Source organism: Myotis daubentonii, chromosome 18 (assembly GCF_963259705.1).
Source record: "Myotis daubentonii chromosome 18, mMyoDau2.1, whole genome shotgun sequence".
Taxonomy (NCBI): Eukaryota; Metazoa; Chordata; class Mammalia; order Chiroptera; family Vespertilionidae; genus Myotis; species Myotis daubentonii.
Window position 1 is genome coordinate 19397094 of NC_081857.1, and position 18625 is coordinate 19415718.

Here is an 18625-nt window from a genome sequence, read left to right on the forward strand (position 1 = left end):
GGCAGTGTTAGGAGGCAGCCGATCAATGATTCTCTCTTGTCATTGATGTTTCTAGATCTTTCTCCCTCTTCCTTCCTCTCTGAAATCAATTAACTTTTATACTTTATGTAAAAGTATCAACTAAAAATTGATTATCTGTAAAAACCATTTTACATTTATTACATTTGGCTAATTTATGTCTCTTAATTAAGTTCTACAATCTCTGAATTGTGACTTTTATAATATTTGTAAAACTATAAAGAAGTTATAGACCAGCGGTCACCAATCTTTCAGACCTTATGGACCACCAGTGGTCTGCAGACCACCAGTTGGCGACTGCTGTTATAGACAATTCCAAAATGTAAAGATACCCAGAAGTAACCAAAAAATAAAAAATGCTCATTGAGAATGTCTTGTTTAATGTTGATCCCAGAGACTTAAACAGTGACAGGTATACAACAATCAAATATTTGTTGAATAAATTAAAAATAAAGTTAATACTTAATTTTGACTCCTTTCACATTTTACCTATCATACACTACATTTAAACTGCTAATTTAATATACTAACCTAACCCAAGATAATTTTCACATATGTAACTAGAAATAATTGAGTAAAATAACTGAATGAAATTTCTTATTCCTTTCCTTCAAACTACCACAAATCTTGATGGATCAAAATACAAGAGAAATGAGCTTGATTTGCAGAATGGGGTATCTATAAAGGAGGTAACAAAACCATATCTAAAAATATCTAATCCATCAAAAGCAGTACTTTCCAAACTGAGAAAAAAATGTGCTTGGTCTGAGAAAGGAGGAGTTGTTTCTTTCCACTTGGATACTTTTTGCCAAACTGCAGCTACTTATTAGCCCATTGTTGTTGCATGTATTTCTTTGTATAAACGGCACCTTAGTTTAAATAAAGAGGATGCTGTATGCAAAACTTTCATATTTAACTTCAAAGTTAATTTTTACCAACAGTTCACAGGTAAGTAATGGAGCGAAAACTGGGAGTCATCTTCCTCCAAATCTTACCCTTATTTAAACAAGACAATAAATTCTCTGGTTTTGAAATCTAACCTTAAACTGTTCTTCCAATTTTTCTCGAAGAGGGCTCAACTTTTCCAAGCTCTTACTCAGGTACACATGGCCGTGGAACTTAATAAAGGCTTTGATGAAGTCAGAAACACCCCACTTGGTTTTCACCTCATCCCGGCTGAAATGAAAGAAAAACTTCCATGAATCTTAAGCAGCAAAATGGCTAAAATCTCTTAAAGGCGGCTTCAGTTTGCAAAAATACAATGTTTGAACACCTAGAGAGGATTCTGCACCTGACTTTCAAATGTGACACCCACAGGTGGAGGCAGTAATCAGCAGCCTGTACTCCTCTACTGGGAGCAAATCAGTTGTTGATTGGTCGAAATTTGGTAAAAACTACATACAAAACTATTATTTACTATCGTTTATAAATCAGGCAAGTATAAGAGAAGCATAGGCAACTGGCCATTATTTCTTATATGCCTAAATTTGAGGGGTGAAGTCTACCAGGTTACACTAAGTCCTCTTGGGAAAGTCAGCCCTACCTTTCCAGTGCTTTAGAAAGTGCTTTCTGTAGATTTGTGGAGGCAGCTGGGAAAGGGAACTTCACAGCAATGCTTCTGCAGTAGTAGAAAATTGTGGTCAGATGGTCTCCCTTGGAAGAAGCTAAGATAGCCAACTGATTGTAAGGCTGACCTAGAGGAGAAAGTCAAAATTCTAAAGTAACTAAAGATGCACCAAGTTTTGCTATCAGAAAACAAATTATCAGTTTTCAAGCCTTTAAATTAATAGGGTGGAATATTGGATAAAGTAAATGTCATGACCACCTCATTACAAATAGGCATAATGTAAACCACCACACCTCAGCAATGAAACATAAAATGTTTAGGTTAAAAAGCCACATAATTACGGTGGACAGCACAATAAGTTCAAATACAACTGATAGGGCTAGATAGTAAATATGTTTTGTTTTGGGGGGGTCAGAGTCTCTATTACAACTACCCGGCTCTGCCACTGCAGTGGGGAAGCAGCCACAGACAACACGAAACAGTTTGCAGACTACCATCCCTGCTTGAGGCTCCCTCAAGGGCTCCTTTTAGAATCTGGAGGAATTTTAATGTGGCTTAACAAGAATGACTTATATCATCACACATCTGTTATAATTTCTCTACTTCAAGAATCACTGTTAACACATATTTCAGGGGCCATCAAAATACAAGAACACTACCTTTTAGATAATTTTCCTAGGACCAAAATGGTGGTATAAAAGAGAGAATTAATCTATAAGTAATTATGGAAGTCAGAGTTGTTGAAATAATTTTAGATCATATTAGGGGATATTCTATTTATACTGCTTTAATTTACAACAGTTATTTTAGAAATTTCATTTCCAGTTATACAGAATGTACACTTAAAAGAGAAAATATGATAATCAATACCAAAACTCCTAAAACATGCAAGATAAGCCTTCAGTTATTTACCATACTGTTGTAGTGAATGAAGTGTCACTGTCCACCAGCTGACAGGAGAGACTCACTCACCATTAGAGGGGACAAGCTGAGCTGCGTGCCTATAGTAGGACTCTGCCTGGCTGGTCTGGTTTCTGTATCGAGCTGAGAGGAGGAAGAAGAAAATGTAGTTTAAAGACAAACAAACAAATAAAGCAGTAACTAGGGTAATATTTCCAAAACAGGCTATTGTTTTAAATTCTAAAGATAACAAACACATTAAAATTGATTTAAGAGCATTAAAGACAGAAAAAGACTTTAAAACAAATTAACTATAGGATTATGTGTGAAGTGTCCATCCAGCCTTCCCTATTTGGGACATTCAGCATGTAACCAATTTTAAAGCTTACCTAGCCCCCACTTTCAGGTCCTCCAGTGTCATGCATCACCAGCTCTCACTACGGACTATGCTGGTGACCTGGAGCCGGCCAAGAAGGGGTGAGTTATATGGCACTTAAAAACAAAACAAAACAAAAAACACTATACAAGATGATCTGAAAATTATGTATTTCTTTCAATTATTTATAAAGTGATTTTGAAAAATGCCTCATACCTACTGCAATATTAAGTATGTGTGTGCAAAGAATACACTGACAGCAAAACAACCTATATACACTATTCCTTGAATCTTCCTGCAGAACTTGGTGCTTACTTTGATGTGACCCCTCATGGAGTTAGTGACTTATGACATCAAGAAATCTACAATCTTTGAACTTAAAGCAGTAATGTTCTCAATTCCCTGTTATTTGAGGACAGCAAACATAATCCTATAGTTAATTTGTTTTACAACCATTTTTTTAGGTCACCTTAAAGGAATGAACAAGATATAAGTTACATAACATTCCCAGATTTAAATATATATAAAATGGAATACAAATTTAACTGTTAAAAGGAAACAGAAATGAGCTTTTAATGCACTGGCAGGAAGGAAAGAAGGCAATCTGGTTTCAGAAGGTATAAATTCATAAACCTCACAATTCCAAGAGTACAGACTTAATTTAGAAAATATTATGGCACCACTTTGAAAAGTTTAGCTTTGATTACATTTTTGCTATTTATCATTTGCCTACATCTGCACAAATCTGAATAAAATTTAAATCTTAATATGAAAGTTACTTCCTTCAAGATCCCTTGCCAATGTCAAAACAATGAGAAAATCTAAGTACCTTAAAATATATTTTATAGTTTCCTCTTAAGACCATCTAAATTGTGTTTGCATGCTCAGTTTACAGGGAAATGGAGCTTCCCTCTATGACCACACCAAAGAAAAGGATAAATGTATTATAAATGTATGATTAATTCCTTCACACCAAAGGCTCACCAATGTCTCCGAGGTGCACGAGGCAGTGCTGGCAGATATAGGAGCAGGAGCTGGACTGTGGCTTCACTATGGCGCTGGTATGCGTCTGTTTATGGCTGATAATTCCCAACTGGGAAGACTTCACACGGCATGGTAAATCTACGTTAAACACTGTACACAGTTCTTGTAATAACTGAAAGGAAAACATAGCAAGATTTAGGATTAAGTCAGACTTGGCAAGTTAGAAGTGCTCTACAGTAAAACTTGTATACTTCAACATATGTATTTAATATCGCATACTGCTCAGACCTGAGCAAGGACTTCAAGAAAATTTTATGGTAACCTTTCTTTTCTTTCTTTCTTTCTTTCTTTCTTTCTTTCTTTCTTTCTAACAATCATTTCTTTTTTAATAGGAGCAAATAACAACAGCAGCAGTAATACTGTATTATACATGATACAATCATTTATTTTCATTTTCCCTTGTACGTATGGTAAAAACCTTCATATGGTAATTAGAAGCATTCATTACAAATCATCTCTCTTGAATTCTCAAGTAAGTATTCGAGCAATCTAGGATGTGCATCTAAAAGGAATGGCAGCATTTTTAAAAAAAGACTTCAGTGCCTGGACAGTGTAGCTCAATGGTTAAACATTGACCCACGAACCAAGAGGCCCCCAGTTGGATTCCCAGTCAGGGCACATGCCCAGGTTAGGGGCTAGATACCCAGTAAGGGGTGTGCAGGAAGCAGCCAATCGATACTGTTTCTCTCTTTTTAAAAAAATGTATTTTATTGACTTTTTACAGAGAGGAAGGGAGAGAGACAGAGAGCTAGAAACATCAATGAGAGAGAAACATCGATCAGCTGCCTCCTGCACATCTCCCATGGGGGATGTGCCCGCAACCCAGGTACATGCCCCCGACCGGAATCGAACCTGGGACCCTTCAGTCCGCAGGCCGACGCTCTATCCACTGAGCCAAACCGGTTTCGGCTATACTGTTTCTCTCTTATTGATGTTTCTATCTATCCCTCTCCCTTCCTCTCTCTAAAAATCAATAAAAAACATATTTTTTAAAAAAAGACTTTAGCCAAACTCATTCAAAGGAGTCTACACGTGCTATACCTGCTTTCTCAATTCCTAATCATTCCTTAATCCGTTATGATCTGGCTTCTTATGGTATACAATTTGGGGCATTGTTATTCACTTGAGATTATAGGTGATCAACTGGATGGCTCACATAGTGGTTACACAAAGTGGGTGTTTGTGTTTTGTTTTTTAAATATATTTCTATTGATTTCAGAGAGGAAGGAAGAAGGAGAGATAGAAACATCAATGTTGAGAGAGAACCACTGATAGGCTGCCTCCTGCATGCCCCCTACTGGGGATCAAGCCTGCAACCCAGGCACATGCCCTTGACCGGAATCGAACCTGGGACCCTTCAGTCCACAGGCCAACGCTCTATCCACTGAGCCAAACCAGCCAGGGCCACAAAGTGTTTATATAAACAACAAGATGTGTACAAAGAGAATTCTAGAAAAATTGGTATACAGTGTAGAACTCACCTGAGTATAGAAGCCACTAGCTGCCTCTAGGAACAGAGAGAGGTTTGCCTGAACTTCACTCCGATTCGGGTTTGCTCGATTCTTTGCCTGGCCTTGTAGTGTTGTGATCTGATTCTTAAAGGCATGATTCCAGCTGAAAACAAAATGTAATTCTATTTGTATAGCAGTGACTCACTGGGCAGACACTGGTCCCCCTGAGAACAAGAAAGAACTGTTTGTTATAATTATAACACACTAGATAGTAAACCTGCATTAAAGATAGTGACTTAATTAAACAACTTTAGGCTCCCTTTGAACAAGACTAGACACGCAGTAGAATCCAACTGGCCTTAGTAAACACTTAACCAAATATTTGAATAATCATACTGTGGCTTTAGTTATTATTCTTTTAGAGCTACTACAGTTAGAGCCTATTTAGGGATCCCAGTACAAAATCAGAACTACAGTGGGAACACCAAAGTAAAAATAAGCTATTAACAAATTTGCATACATTGTGCCAAAAATAATTAATTGAGTGTACCCTAACAAGTGACATATAAAGAGGGGGGTAAAGTTTTGTAAATATTAAGCTATATCCCTTATTTCCCTAAAATCTATTATTCACAGTTCTATTTCTAATTAATAGTTTGTTTCTTTTGAGGTTGTTTTCTTCAAAACTTGAAATATAAGGTCATTTTTTTACATTTTAATTTTAGCTATTTAAAAATAAGAAACAACACAATGCTGAAATACAGCATACCAAAATCCTGTTATAAAATGCCTTTCATTAATCGAGTTGTTTAGAGAATCATTTTAAATTCAGTTATGATGAAATACAGCCACCTTCTAACTTGGAAATCACATGAGGGGGGGAAAAACAGAACTAGGATGAAGGGATGACATTACTGGCTTGATTCAAGGAAGCAAACAGATAAAGGGTTTACAATCTACCTGGAAAATACCTAACTCTTATCAATCTCAACTTTTAAGACTCTAGAGCACTAGGGTTTTTTAATGATTTATGAGGTCAATCATTCCCTTAGAATTTGTGATGACATCTTATCCTTGATTCTAATATCATAGATATGGATTTTGAGTGGTTGTGATTAAGCTCTATTGCTAGATCTGAAAAAATCTTCACTGCAACTTGGGGAAATGGGCATTATTAAATAGAATGTTCTTAACTGATTTTAATTTTTTCATCAGGCCAATGTCCTTGTTTCAATTTAAAAGGTAAGGCCTTCCACAAAAGGCATTTATTTACTCATTTGGGAATCTGGTCATCTGCCATTTCACCCCTCATAGAAAGAACGAGCAACCACTGAACGACAGCCTGGTCGGTTGCTCAACGGTTGAGCATTCGACCTATGAACCAAGAGGTCACCGGTTCGATTCCTGGTCAGAGCACATGCCAGGGTTTGGGGCTCAATCCCTAGTAGGGGGTGTGCAGGAGGCAGCCAATCGATGTTTCTCTCTCACTGATGTTTTTGTCTCTTTCTTCCTCTCCCTTTTTCTCTCTCTAAAATCAATAAAAACGTATTTTTTTAAAAATGCGTGGAGATAGCCTAAATATACAAAATCTTTCTTTAATCTTATTAAGAGGGGGAAAAAGGAAATACCTATTTATTTTATGAAATGCCCTAAAGATCTTAATAAGAGTCAATTTGGAACATCTCTCTTGCCACCTAAGACTCTATGCGAAGGTAATACCAATGGTCAAATATCACCCCCCCCCCCCAAAAAAATCGAAAGTACTATAAATTTTTCTTTATTTTCATTGAAAAAGCTTACTCTGAGAGAGGTTAAAAAGAAACAACCAAATTGTTCTTTTCTATCCTAAAGTCTTGGTGAGATCCTTGATCTCAACAGGGACATCCCAAATGATAATACTTACAGATCCTGTTCTACTTTCTTGTCTAAAGCGTATTCCAAATCAGTAACTAGCATTTTTTGGTACAGGTCCTGCAGAGCCTGCCTGGATGTCCAGACCTCAGCTGGACCCAGCTTAGAATCTGAATAACAGAACAAAAACAGAACAGTAGACAGGTAAATAGAGAGTTAAGACCATTGTATCACACCAATGATTCCTTCCCCTCCCCATTCCCCAAAGTAAAAACCTGCTGTAAGTACAAGTATATACCATAGGTTGCTGCATTTCAAATGACTTTCCCCTTTTGACTAATGACTAAATCTGTATGCTTCTGTATTTGCCTTTTAGCTTTAAAATAATACCATGAAATGAAAAAGGCTAAAAAAAAAAAAAAAAAAAAAAAAGAATGGTATGCCCTTTGTTTTGGGCTTGGATGTCTACGTATTCATATCACAGGAAGCCATATCCCTCACACTAGCCACCCTCTTTGAAATGATGGACTGCCAAGTTGGTCTGTTTACTCTCACAACTATACTTCTCTTTGTCCAAAGCAGCTTTTTAAAAACATTTTTTAATCATTCTCACAATTGTCCTTATGAAATCTTCATATCAGCTCATAATCCAGCAGCTGTTTGGGCATTCTGCTGTTCCTCCTACTCTATACATGTCAATCCAATAAAACCAGGATAGTGAGCATTATTTTAACGATTGGTAGGATGCTTGCCAAGACACTTTTGTGAGCAATCCATACTTGCTATTTAATGTAAATGAGGACAGACAGTGATTAAATTGCTCAAGAGCCCAAATGAGACAATGCAAAATGAAATCACAAAGTCAGGCTATTACTATACAAAATTTCAAATTGAGGCCATATTGTCTGCCCGAGTCCTAAAAGGCACATTAGCCTTCCCGATAAGTAGGCTTATGAGTGCAATAATTGACAGTGAGCTGCCTCAGTAGAACTTAATAATGGACTTTTCAATATATATTTCCAACTGCCTGTTAGGCTGTCTGGCTGCATTTAATATTTTGCTGCTGTGCAATGGCATAATCTTCACTCTTGTTTTTAGGTCTGCTATTAGTTTCTATAGCCACCACAATCCTATTCTACAAGAATAATTTTCTGGATATTTGAGTTAATCCTCACAAGAGTTTGTTGGCTACTTAAAAAAAAAAAAAAATTAGGGTCTAATATCAGCTTCTTGCTCTTATTAAGTGCTTAATGGTTAAATCAATAATATTTATACATTTTTTCAGCTCTGCTTCAATTCGTCAATGGCAGGGAAATGATTGGAAAGGGTAATTAAATCTCATCTATCAAAGAGACTACTATTTAAATGAATAGACTTAATATCTTACTGGGCAGGCATTCTTACTAAGGGTGTTTAATACTTAAGATTGTACTTATAATGCTATCACAAGAGCATAACACAGTAGCTCAGAGTTGAAACATATCCACAGTATGGGAAATGATGACACTTATGTTAACAATAGGAAGAACTGAAGTACTATACTAAGTAAACCTATAACAAGTGTTTGGAACTTTTTTCTTCTTTTTCCCTTGAACAAGATGACAATGAGATTACCCACAAATTCTTAGAGAACATTAACCTATAATTCTAAAATTGAGAACAAGACATCGAAACAGTCCATTTCCTTTTCATTATAAATTTTGGCAGATATGCTGATTATCACAATAGTTTAACTCTTCTTTGTGGGTTTCATTGCAGAACTAAATTCCTTAAAATTAGAACAAGGTCCATTATCACATATTTCTCTTACATTTTTGGATGGCGTATGCTATTATGGAGAGCATACTTATCACTAGAGTATTCCCCTATTTCTTTATTTGGGGGTTAGAGTCATCTGCTCTGTTTAGTGACTAAGTCCAGTTATTTTTTTCAAAAACGCCTTGGCTATTATCCAAAATAAAAAAGATAAGGGATAAAAAAGGAATGTGGTGAGGCAGCTCACTCAACTTCAAACATGTCAGCAGTTTTCCTGCAAATATTTTTCTGAAGGTTTACCTATTATTCCAATTTGAGGATTATAAATAGGAAGATAAGAACCTAATACCATAGGATATTAGTGTTTATACGGTACTAGAGGCCCGGTGCGTGAATTCGTGCACCAGTGGGGTCCCTTGGCCTGGCCTGCAGGATCAGGTCGAAACCAGCTCTCTGACTACCCCTGAGGGGTCTCAGATTGGGAGAGGGTGCAGGCCAGGCCAAGGGACCCCACCGGTGCACGACTGGGGCCAGGGGGGGATGCGGGAGGTTGGCCAGTGGGGGGGAGAGGGAGGACTGTGGGAGGACTCCAGGGCGTGTCCAGCCCCTGATCTACCAGACCCCAGCAGCAAGTTAACCTACTTGTTGGAGCATCTTTCCCCTGGTGGTCAGTGCATGTCATAGCAACCAGTTGACTGTCTGCCCCCAGTGGTCAGTGCACATCATAGTGAGCAGCTGAGTGGCCTTAGCATAACATTAGCATATTACACTTTGATTGGTTGAATGGATGACTGGACACTTAGCATATTAGGCTTTTTTAATATAGGATGTGAATTTTTTTCTGTATGTCTGAAATCATTGATAAATAGTTCATAAAAATTAAATGATTCTATGCAGTAAATTAGGTAATATTCAATCCTTTGTAGTACAGCTAATATAAAATTCTTGATTGGTCATCATCTAAGTAAGAATTCAAAATATAAAACAATAAATATTTAAAGCAAATAAGTGCTATAAGTCATAAAGATCCCTTTGCTTAATTTAATGGTATAAAGTAAGTTCTGGAAAACAAAGGAGCAGCCACTACCTGTCATGTCAGCCTTCAGGACTTCTGCCTGCCTAAAAAGGAAAAAGAGAAGAGCAGTTAGAAACAAAGCAGGTGTACCCAGCAGAAATTAACACTACGAGTTCACAGTTAAGTGAGCTCATCTACTGCAATAAGGATGTAAGCAGCTCTATTTGTGGCACTGCAAACAGTCCCTCTGCTTTCTCATCCAGAGTAGCACTAGGTCTTGGCAAATTGATGCCATGACTTAAAAGTTTACAAGTCATCATAAACTCTTTTATTGAGTCCACTTTCTTGCTGTTTACATATAAATCAGATAGATTTAAGATAACATTAAATGACAGTCATAAATAAAAATTTGCCCTCAATGTGTGGGGCCACGAAATCTTGTTTCTCAATTCACTAGCCACTGTAACTATTTCAAATATCCATTCCCCTCAGGCTGCTGAGTCCTGTCCCATTCCTTAGCCCAGGGGTGGGCAAACTTTTTGACTCAAGGGCCACAATGGGTTCTTAAACTGGACCCGCCGGAACAAAAGCATGGATGGAGTGTTTGTGTGAACTAATATAAATTCAAAGTAAACATCATTACATAAAAGGGTACGGTCTTTTTTTCTTTTTAGTTTTATTCATTTCAAACTGGCCGGATCCAGCGGGCAGTAGTTTGCCCACGGCTGCCTTAGCCTCAACTCTTTTCAGCAAAGGGTAGACCTGTACCTCAGGAAAAACAATACCCAGTTACTAAGAACTACATTCACAAAGCCCTCTTTCTCCTTCCTCTTGTTAAAACATTAGATGACTGCACCTCTTGTTTAATACCAGTAATTCCACCTAAGTATGCTCTTTCCAGCCTTTCATATGGTTACTCCCTCTCCTCTTTCAATAATTTTAAAACTTCCTTCTATTGAATATTTCCTTCTCTTAAGAATTTAAACATGCACAACAAGTCTCCCACAGATTTTAAAACCTTCTGTCCCATATTCTCCTCTAAACTGCTGTTTCATTTTTCTCTCCCAAATTCTTCAAGAATTGCTGGATTCAAGAATCCAAAACTGAACTCATGACCTAGCTCAGTGATGGCGAACCTTTTGAGCTCGGTGTGCCAGCATTCTGAAAAACCCTAACTGAACTCTGGTGCCGTGTCACATATAGAAATTTTTTGATATTTGCAACCATAGTAAAACAAAGATTTATATTTTTGATATTTATTTTATATATTTAAATGCCATTTAACAAAGAAAAATCAACCCGCGTGTCACCTGACACGCGTGTCATAGGTTCGCCATCACTGACCTAGCTCCACCTCATCCCTGGTTCTCTTTTTAGTGTTTTTTACCTGAGTAAATGTACCACAGCGTTTTAGTTGTGAAAGGCAGATAGATGCCTGGGAGTCACCCATCACAAAATCCTCCAAATCCCCAGTAATCTATCAACTTCAGAGAATTTTACCTGCTAACTATACCATGAATCCGCTGGCTTCCCTTTACCTCCTCCTCAGCCACTCAATCAAGTTACAACCATCCTGGAGGACTCAAAGGCACCTACCTAAGTGTTTTCTCCATTTCACTCTTGCCCCGTTTCATTCTGTTCTCCCCATTGCTGTCAGAGGGATCTTTTATAATGTAAAGCTGATCTTATCAACTACTTATTTAAAATTCATTTAATAATTTCCACTGCTCTCAGGTTAAAAAACAATCATTAAAGTGTCCTACAACCTTCTATGTGCTCTACTTCTACCGTGACTCTCTTCTCTCCCTCATCTCTGTGCTTAGTCCTTGGACCTGTGGTTAGTATAGTAGGTGTGCTCTGCTCCCTTCACACTCTCAGGGCATAGCATACCTCCTCACCATTTGTCTGGTTCCATACTAGTACTCATCTTTGGCTTCCTCAGAAAGCCTTACCTGAACCCTACATAGATATTCCTGTTTCATGCTCTCGAAGCACTGGTTATTTTTTCCTTCATAGTACGCATCAGATTTTAAGAATGCTCACCATCACAACCCCTATGCCTACTAGCACAGCTGCCTAGCACACAGTGGGCATTCAATAAATATTTTGTAAGTGAAGAAAGGAAAAAAAAAATAAATCACTTCATATACTCTATATTTACGCAGGTAAGTACATAAACTTAAAAGATTTCCATTTCTAAAAATAAAATATGACATAATGCTAGAGAATATTCAGAGATTCTAAAAAATTTACTAAAATTATTCATTTACATAATTTATTAGATATTTAATATCAATTATGAATTTTAGTTTTATCAAAATGTAACATAAACCTTTTTATTTTCTTAGCCTTTAAAAAGATAGGTTTTTTAAAGTCACATTTTCAAACAATGGAATCATAATACAGGGCTATAGTGTTAACCACATATGAGAACTATCAGTATAAATAGACAATACTAAATAAACAGCTACACTTAGTCCGAAAATATAACATCACATCAAATTTCATTACCCACACAGCCTAGCTTCACTGTTTGCTTTGGATATTAAACTTTTGCCATTAAAACTTTTTTCTCCACAGGTGGTTGGCTTATGCCCTAACAAAATACATATCCTATCCCTATGATTGTCACAATAGCCTCCTCTCCTCCCCCTGAAACCCTATAGGAGTACTAATTTATGAACTTTATACTGAAAAGGCTGGTGCTAATTATGAATTAGCACTGAAAAGGATGATGTATTTTACTATACTGCCATATGTTAGCTAAAAGTTCATACATGTACAAGATAACTTATACTTAGGATCATGTGCCTAAAGGTTGCTTTTTCATTCCAAACAAGATTTGCTTGTAAAGATCAACAATATCATTTCAGTATGCTAACAACTTCCAGTCAAACAAAGATTATATTGAACATATATAACAAGAACTATTTACAAATAATCTGCTTTTCTTATAGGCTGTCAGTAAAAGGAGATCTATAATTCCAAGAGATGCTGATCCAGGCTTCCAGTGAACTTCACACTATATTTTTATATAATGTAATCTGTCCAAGGAGAACTGTAAAAGTAAAAAATTCAAGCACTAACAAAAGTGAGAACATGGTATAAAACTCTGATGTAAATGTTAAATCATTCTGAAATCCCAGGAATTCTGATTCCTCAGTTGACAAGAGTAGAGGTTTTCACTCTGTGCAGACTATGACTAAAATAGTCTTGCTAAACTGAAATGATGAAAAGAAAGCTTAATGAAAAAATATAGCCCCCCTCGGAGATAGCTACTATTAATTTCCAATCTATACACAAAGAAACTGAAGCTCTGAAATGTAAAACAAATTTGTCCAGCATCACAAAGCAATTAGGCACAATTAAGTGTAATCTAGTTATTTGTGACACCAAAGTCCAAGTTACTTCTATTTCTTTCAAATTAGAATAAAAATTCTATGACATAAAAAGCTGACAGACTTATCTAGTTTCAGTTTTGTATTGTCAACTAAACACTAACATTTAAGTCAACTAGCTTATATGAAAACTAGAGGCCCAATACATGAAATCCGCGCAAAAGTAAGCCTTCTTTCCCCCAGCTGCCAGCACCAGCTTCCCTCTGGCACCTGGGACCCGGGCTTTCCTCCGGCTGCCGTCAGCTGGCACCCCAGCCACCCGAGACCAGGGCTTCCCTCACAGCCCCGGCTTCATCCAGGACGTCTGGTCTAACTAGCATATTATGCTTTTATTATTATAGATATCTATTCACATTAGGAAATAAATATCTAAGTTTTAATCAGAAGAACTACAAGTAAAACTCATATTCTAGTGCAGTGGTCAGCCTTGGGTGAAAGTTGCATCTATTTCACCCTGCATCTATTTTTTGTAAATAAATGTTACTGGAACATAACCCTGTCCATTCATTTACATACTGTCTATGGCTGCTTCTGCTACAAGGGCAGAATTGAGTAGTGGAGACAAAGACCACATGGCCCACCAAGCCTAAAACATTTATCTGGCCCATCACAGAAAAAGTTTGCCTCTCCTGCTCTAGGGATTACTTGATAAAAGTTTTGCCTCTCCTGCTCTAGAGAAGTAAGATATCTGCAAGTTCCTACACCAAATAGTTTTCCTACACGAGGAATCATCAATAATAGTTTCCTCAGAGCAAAGAAATCTTTTTATTAGTTAATATTGTAATCCTGTGGCAAAGAGAACTGTTAAAAAAGTATATAATAGTTCAGAAAGTTAGTGTTTACAGGCCATGTCATATTTTTTATTAAATTAATTTGCGAATTGTTTTTTGTTGTGGTGGTTTTTTTAAAAATATATTTTAATTGATGCCAGAGAAGGCGGGGGATGAAGGGAGGGAGAAACATCAATGATGAGAATCATTAGTTGGCTGCCTCCTACATGCCACTGGGGATGGAGCCCAACCAGGTTAGGTTTATATACTACTAGAGGCCCGGTGCACAATTCATGTACCAGTGGGGTCCCTCTGCCTGGCCTGTGGGATCAGGCCAAAATCAGCTCTCTGACATCCCCCAAGGGGTCCCGGATTGTGAGAGGGCGCAGGCCAGGCCAAGGGATCCCACCAGTGCACCATCAGGGCCAGGAGAGGGACACGGGAGGTTGGCCAGCCCGGGAGGACCACGGGAGGGCTCCAGGGTATATCCGGTTCCTCTTGTTCAGTCTCGATCGGCCAGACCCTAGCAGCAAGCTAATCTATCAGTCGAAGTGTCTGCCCCCTGGTGGTAAGTGCATGTCATAGCGAGTGGTTGAGCAGCCTTAGCATATCATCAGCATATTATGCTTTGATTGTTGAACGGACAACCACACTTAACATATTAGGCTTTTATCATATAGGATTATCCACTTATTCTTCCTTTTTAGGCAGTTGAGAAAAAAGGTTAAACTAAGAATTGTTTATATCACAAGTATTAGTTTTCTTTTTTTACAGTGCATAATATACAAGAAACCAAGTCAACAGATATGTGATCTTATACCAACTTTCATAAAGATTAGCTTATACAAACTTTCATAAAGATTAGCACAAAATTGGTTATTTGATTATATTTTACTTCATAAAGAAAAAAGTACTACACCTCAATTGACCTACTGCTCTTGCTAAAAACCAATATTGTTAAATACTAATATTACAGTTAATAGCCTATAGCCAATGCTTAAAGAGGTAAAAGTTTCACCCTGGCTGGTTTGGCTCAATGGGTAGAGGGTTGGCCTGCAGACTGAGGTGTCAGGTTCAATTCTGGTCAAGGGCACATGCCCGGGTTGCAGGCTTGATCCCCAGTAGGGGGTGTGCAGGAGGCAGCTGATCAATGATTCTTTTTCCCTCTCTCTTCCTCTTTGAAACCAATAAAAATAGATATATTTTTAAAAATAGGTATAAGTTTTAAAATGTTTTCTCTTGGTAAAATTTGTGGCAACTAGAGTTCCTTTATAGTCTTACTTTAAGCTGAAGGAATCAATAAAGAAAATGAATAAACCAAGAATCTAAGAGTTAAAATCATCATGTCTTCAAAAATTTTAAAAATAGCATTATTGCCGAAACCGGTTTGGCTCAGTGGATAGAGCGTCGGCCTGCGGACTGAAAGGTCCCAGGTTCGATTCCAGTCAAGGGCATGTACCTGGGTTGCGGGCACATCCCCAGTAGGAGATGTGCAGGAGGCAGCTGATTGGTGTTTCTCTCTCATCGATGTTTCTGACTCTCTCTCTCTCTCCCTTCCTCTCTGTAAAAAAATCAATAAAATATATTTTTTAAAAAATAGCATTATTAAATAGTTATAAAATACTAGAGGCCTGGTGCATGACATTTGTGCACAGGTAGGGTCCGTAGGCCTGGTGGTCAGCGCACATCATAGCAAGCGATCGAACTCCCGATCTCCCAGTTGAACTCCCGAGGAGACAATTTGCATATTAGGCTTTTATATATATATAGATAAAGCTTTCAAAATACTCAATATATTGTCTCAATTTGTAAACAATATGGGAAATTAAGCACGTATACTAAGAAAAAGACATTAAAAACTAAATAAAATCTGAAACATTCAGTGATAACCAAATATGTTGAGTGTTAACAATGTGAAACAATACTCTTGGAGATGATATGATCATCGAGATCTATAAATACACTTAATGCAATCTAATGTACTAAGTACTGAAATAGCTAACGCTATGAATAGCACTTACTATCACCAGACACTGTTCTAAGTGCTTTACATAAAGTAATCATTTAATCCACACTGAACTATTATTGCCATCTTTATAGCTCAAGAAATGCAAGGAGATAGAGGTTAAATAACATGTCCAAGGTTATTAAGTTAGAAAGTATATAATACAGATAGCATTTGAATTCAGTTTGGTTCCAAAGGCGAATTCCTAACCATTGTATCACAGTCCCTTTTCTTATACAAGATTATAAGAAAAAAATCTAGAATGTTTGCTAGTAATAGCTCATAGAACTGGAGCTTTCAATAGCATTTTATAACCATTTTTAAAAATGTCACTAAAGGAAAAACACTAAAATTAATGGTTATCTTCTTTGACAAATACCTTGATTATACAGAGCACTTATATAACAATGCAAGGTAACATAGGATAACAACATATTATTAAGACACATATTAAGATTCTCAGTTTAAAAATAGAAGATAGTTCCAAATCAGGGGTAGATACAATGAAGATTCCTCTACCTGAACTCTCAACCCCCTTTTCTCCTATGAGCAGATCATAGAAATATAAGCCAACATCCTCTAAACTCACAATTGCTAAAGAAAGGTGAATAATCCTCTTTTGTTTGGGAAGGCAAGGCTAGACTATTTTTTAAAATTTACTTAAATTTTAAAGCCATAGTTTTATTTCAAGTTAATTTATTTACTTAATTCCATACAGTACTAAGGAGTATTTGAGATAATAAGTATTCGTAATTTGTCATCATAAGCATAATAACCTAATCATAATTACTTGTGCTAAAATAATAGGCCAAACATTATCAAGTATGTTCATACACTCAGGTACACAGCATACATAATCTACAGATCTCTAACAGCGGTTCTCAACCTGTGGGTCGCGACCCCTGAAAATACACCCTGCATATCAGATATTTACATTACGATTCATAACATTAGCAAAATTACAGTTATGAAGTAGCAACAAAAATAATTTTATGGTTGGGGGTCACCACAACATGAGGAACTGTATTAAAGAGTAGGAGCATTAGGAGGGTTGAGAACCACTGCATCTAAGACATCAAATCTCATGGATTAATCAGAAAAAATAAACTGTATTGCTGCCCCGGCCAGTTTTGCTCAGTGGATAGAGCGTCGGCCTGTGGACTGAAGGGTCCCAGGTTCGATTCCGGTCAAGGGCATGTACCTTGGTTGTGGGCACATCCCGAGTGGGGGTGTGCAGGAGGCAGCTGATCGATGTTTCTCTCTCATTGATATTTCTACTTCTCTATCCCTCTCCCTTCCTCTCTGTAAAAAATCAATAAAAATATATGTTAATAAAATAAATTGTATTGCTGATATACTGTTGAATTTCATAGAAAAGAACATATAGGGAAAATGTTGCTCCTAAAGGAGCTTTTCTCAGTAAAAGGTAATAAAAATACTAACTTGCCTTCTCTCTATGGCACTTTATAGTTTGTCATGAATTTTCTAATCTCCTGACACTCCAATACTCTACAACATTCAATCTATAATCTATATTATTTAAAAACATGTAACTAGTTTAATTAAGGACCTATTCTGGTCTGGAAATCTCACAGGATGAGAAAGAATTATACTTCCAGGCAGAGGAAGTGGCACAACAATAAAAAGGGGGGGGGGCTAGTAAAGCAGGTAGACACAAAGCAGAAGGCTACAGGGGGTGAGCTAGAGAGTCAAGGCAGACAGCAGATTGTGGGGCCTTGCATGACATATTAAGGAGCTCAGATTCTGTCTTTCAGCTAATACAGTGGTTCCCAACATGGGGCACATGCCTCACAGAGAGGCGATTTGATTTTTAAGGGGGGGGGGGGGCAATTCAAGAATGAGTTATTAAGAGTGAATTGTTTGTATTTCTATGGTTCTAGGGGCCTCATATACAGTATATAAATATATATTGTGACATATTTATGCACTTCAGTTCTCTATTATATGTTTTGAAACTTTATTTGCTATCTTTTCATGTCACTTCATATTATTATTTTTTTAAACCAATTTCCTTTTATATATATATACAAGAGGCCCAGTGCATGGATTCATGCACCAGTGGGGTCCCTTGGCCTGGCCTGGGGGGATCAACATCCCAAGGGGTTCTGGATTGCAAGTGGGCGCAGGCCAGGCTGAGGGACCCCACCGGTGTAGATGCATATAAGATCTTTGGTTAATCTCTTACCCCCTCCCCTCATCCCTCTGAGATTCATCAGTCTGTTCCATGTTTCCATGACTGTGCATTGAGCGTCTGCCCCCTGGTGGTCAGTGCGTTCATAGCTAACAGTTGAATGGTCGGACAGTCACTTAGGTGTGCGTGTGTGTGTGTGTGTGTGTGTGTGTGTGTGTGTCTATTTTGTGTGTTTTTTTTCATTGATTTCAGAGAGGAAGGAAGAGGAAAGAGAGCTAAAAACACCAACGATGAGAGAGAATCATCGATCGGCTGACGCCTGC

General features: G+C 37.4%; 1 protein-coding gene across 7 annotated transcripts in view; it reads right to left on the reverse strand.

Annotated features, from left to right (window-relative positions):
• SMG7 (SMG7 nonsense mediated mRNA decay factor) overlaps positions 1–18625 on the reverse strand; it is a 56562-nt gene that overhangs the window by 20798 nt on the left and 17139 nt on the right. For 6 of the 7 annotated variants that reach the window (XM_059673206.1, XM_059673210.1, XM_059673207.1 and 3 more), the window contains 7 exons: positions 10050–10081; positions 7260–7377; positions 5387–5519; positions 3846–4017; positions 2558–2629; positions 1562–1712; positions 1059–1194 (listed from right to left, as the gene is read on the reverse strand). In XM_059673206.1, coding sequence (XP_059529189.1) covers positions 1059–1194; positions 1562–1712; positions 2558–2629; positions 3846–4017; positions 5387–5519; positions 7260–7377; positions 10050–10081 — 814 coding nt within the window. The remainder of the gene's footprint in view (positions 1–1058; positions 1195–1561; positions 1713–2557; positions 2630–3845; positions 4018–5386; positions 5520–7259; positions 7378–10049; positions 10082–18625) is intronic. The other variant, XM_059673208.1, reaches the window with a different exon arrangement.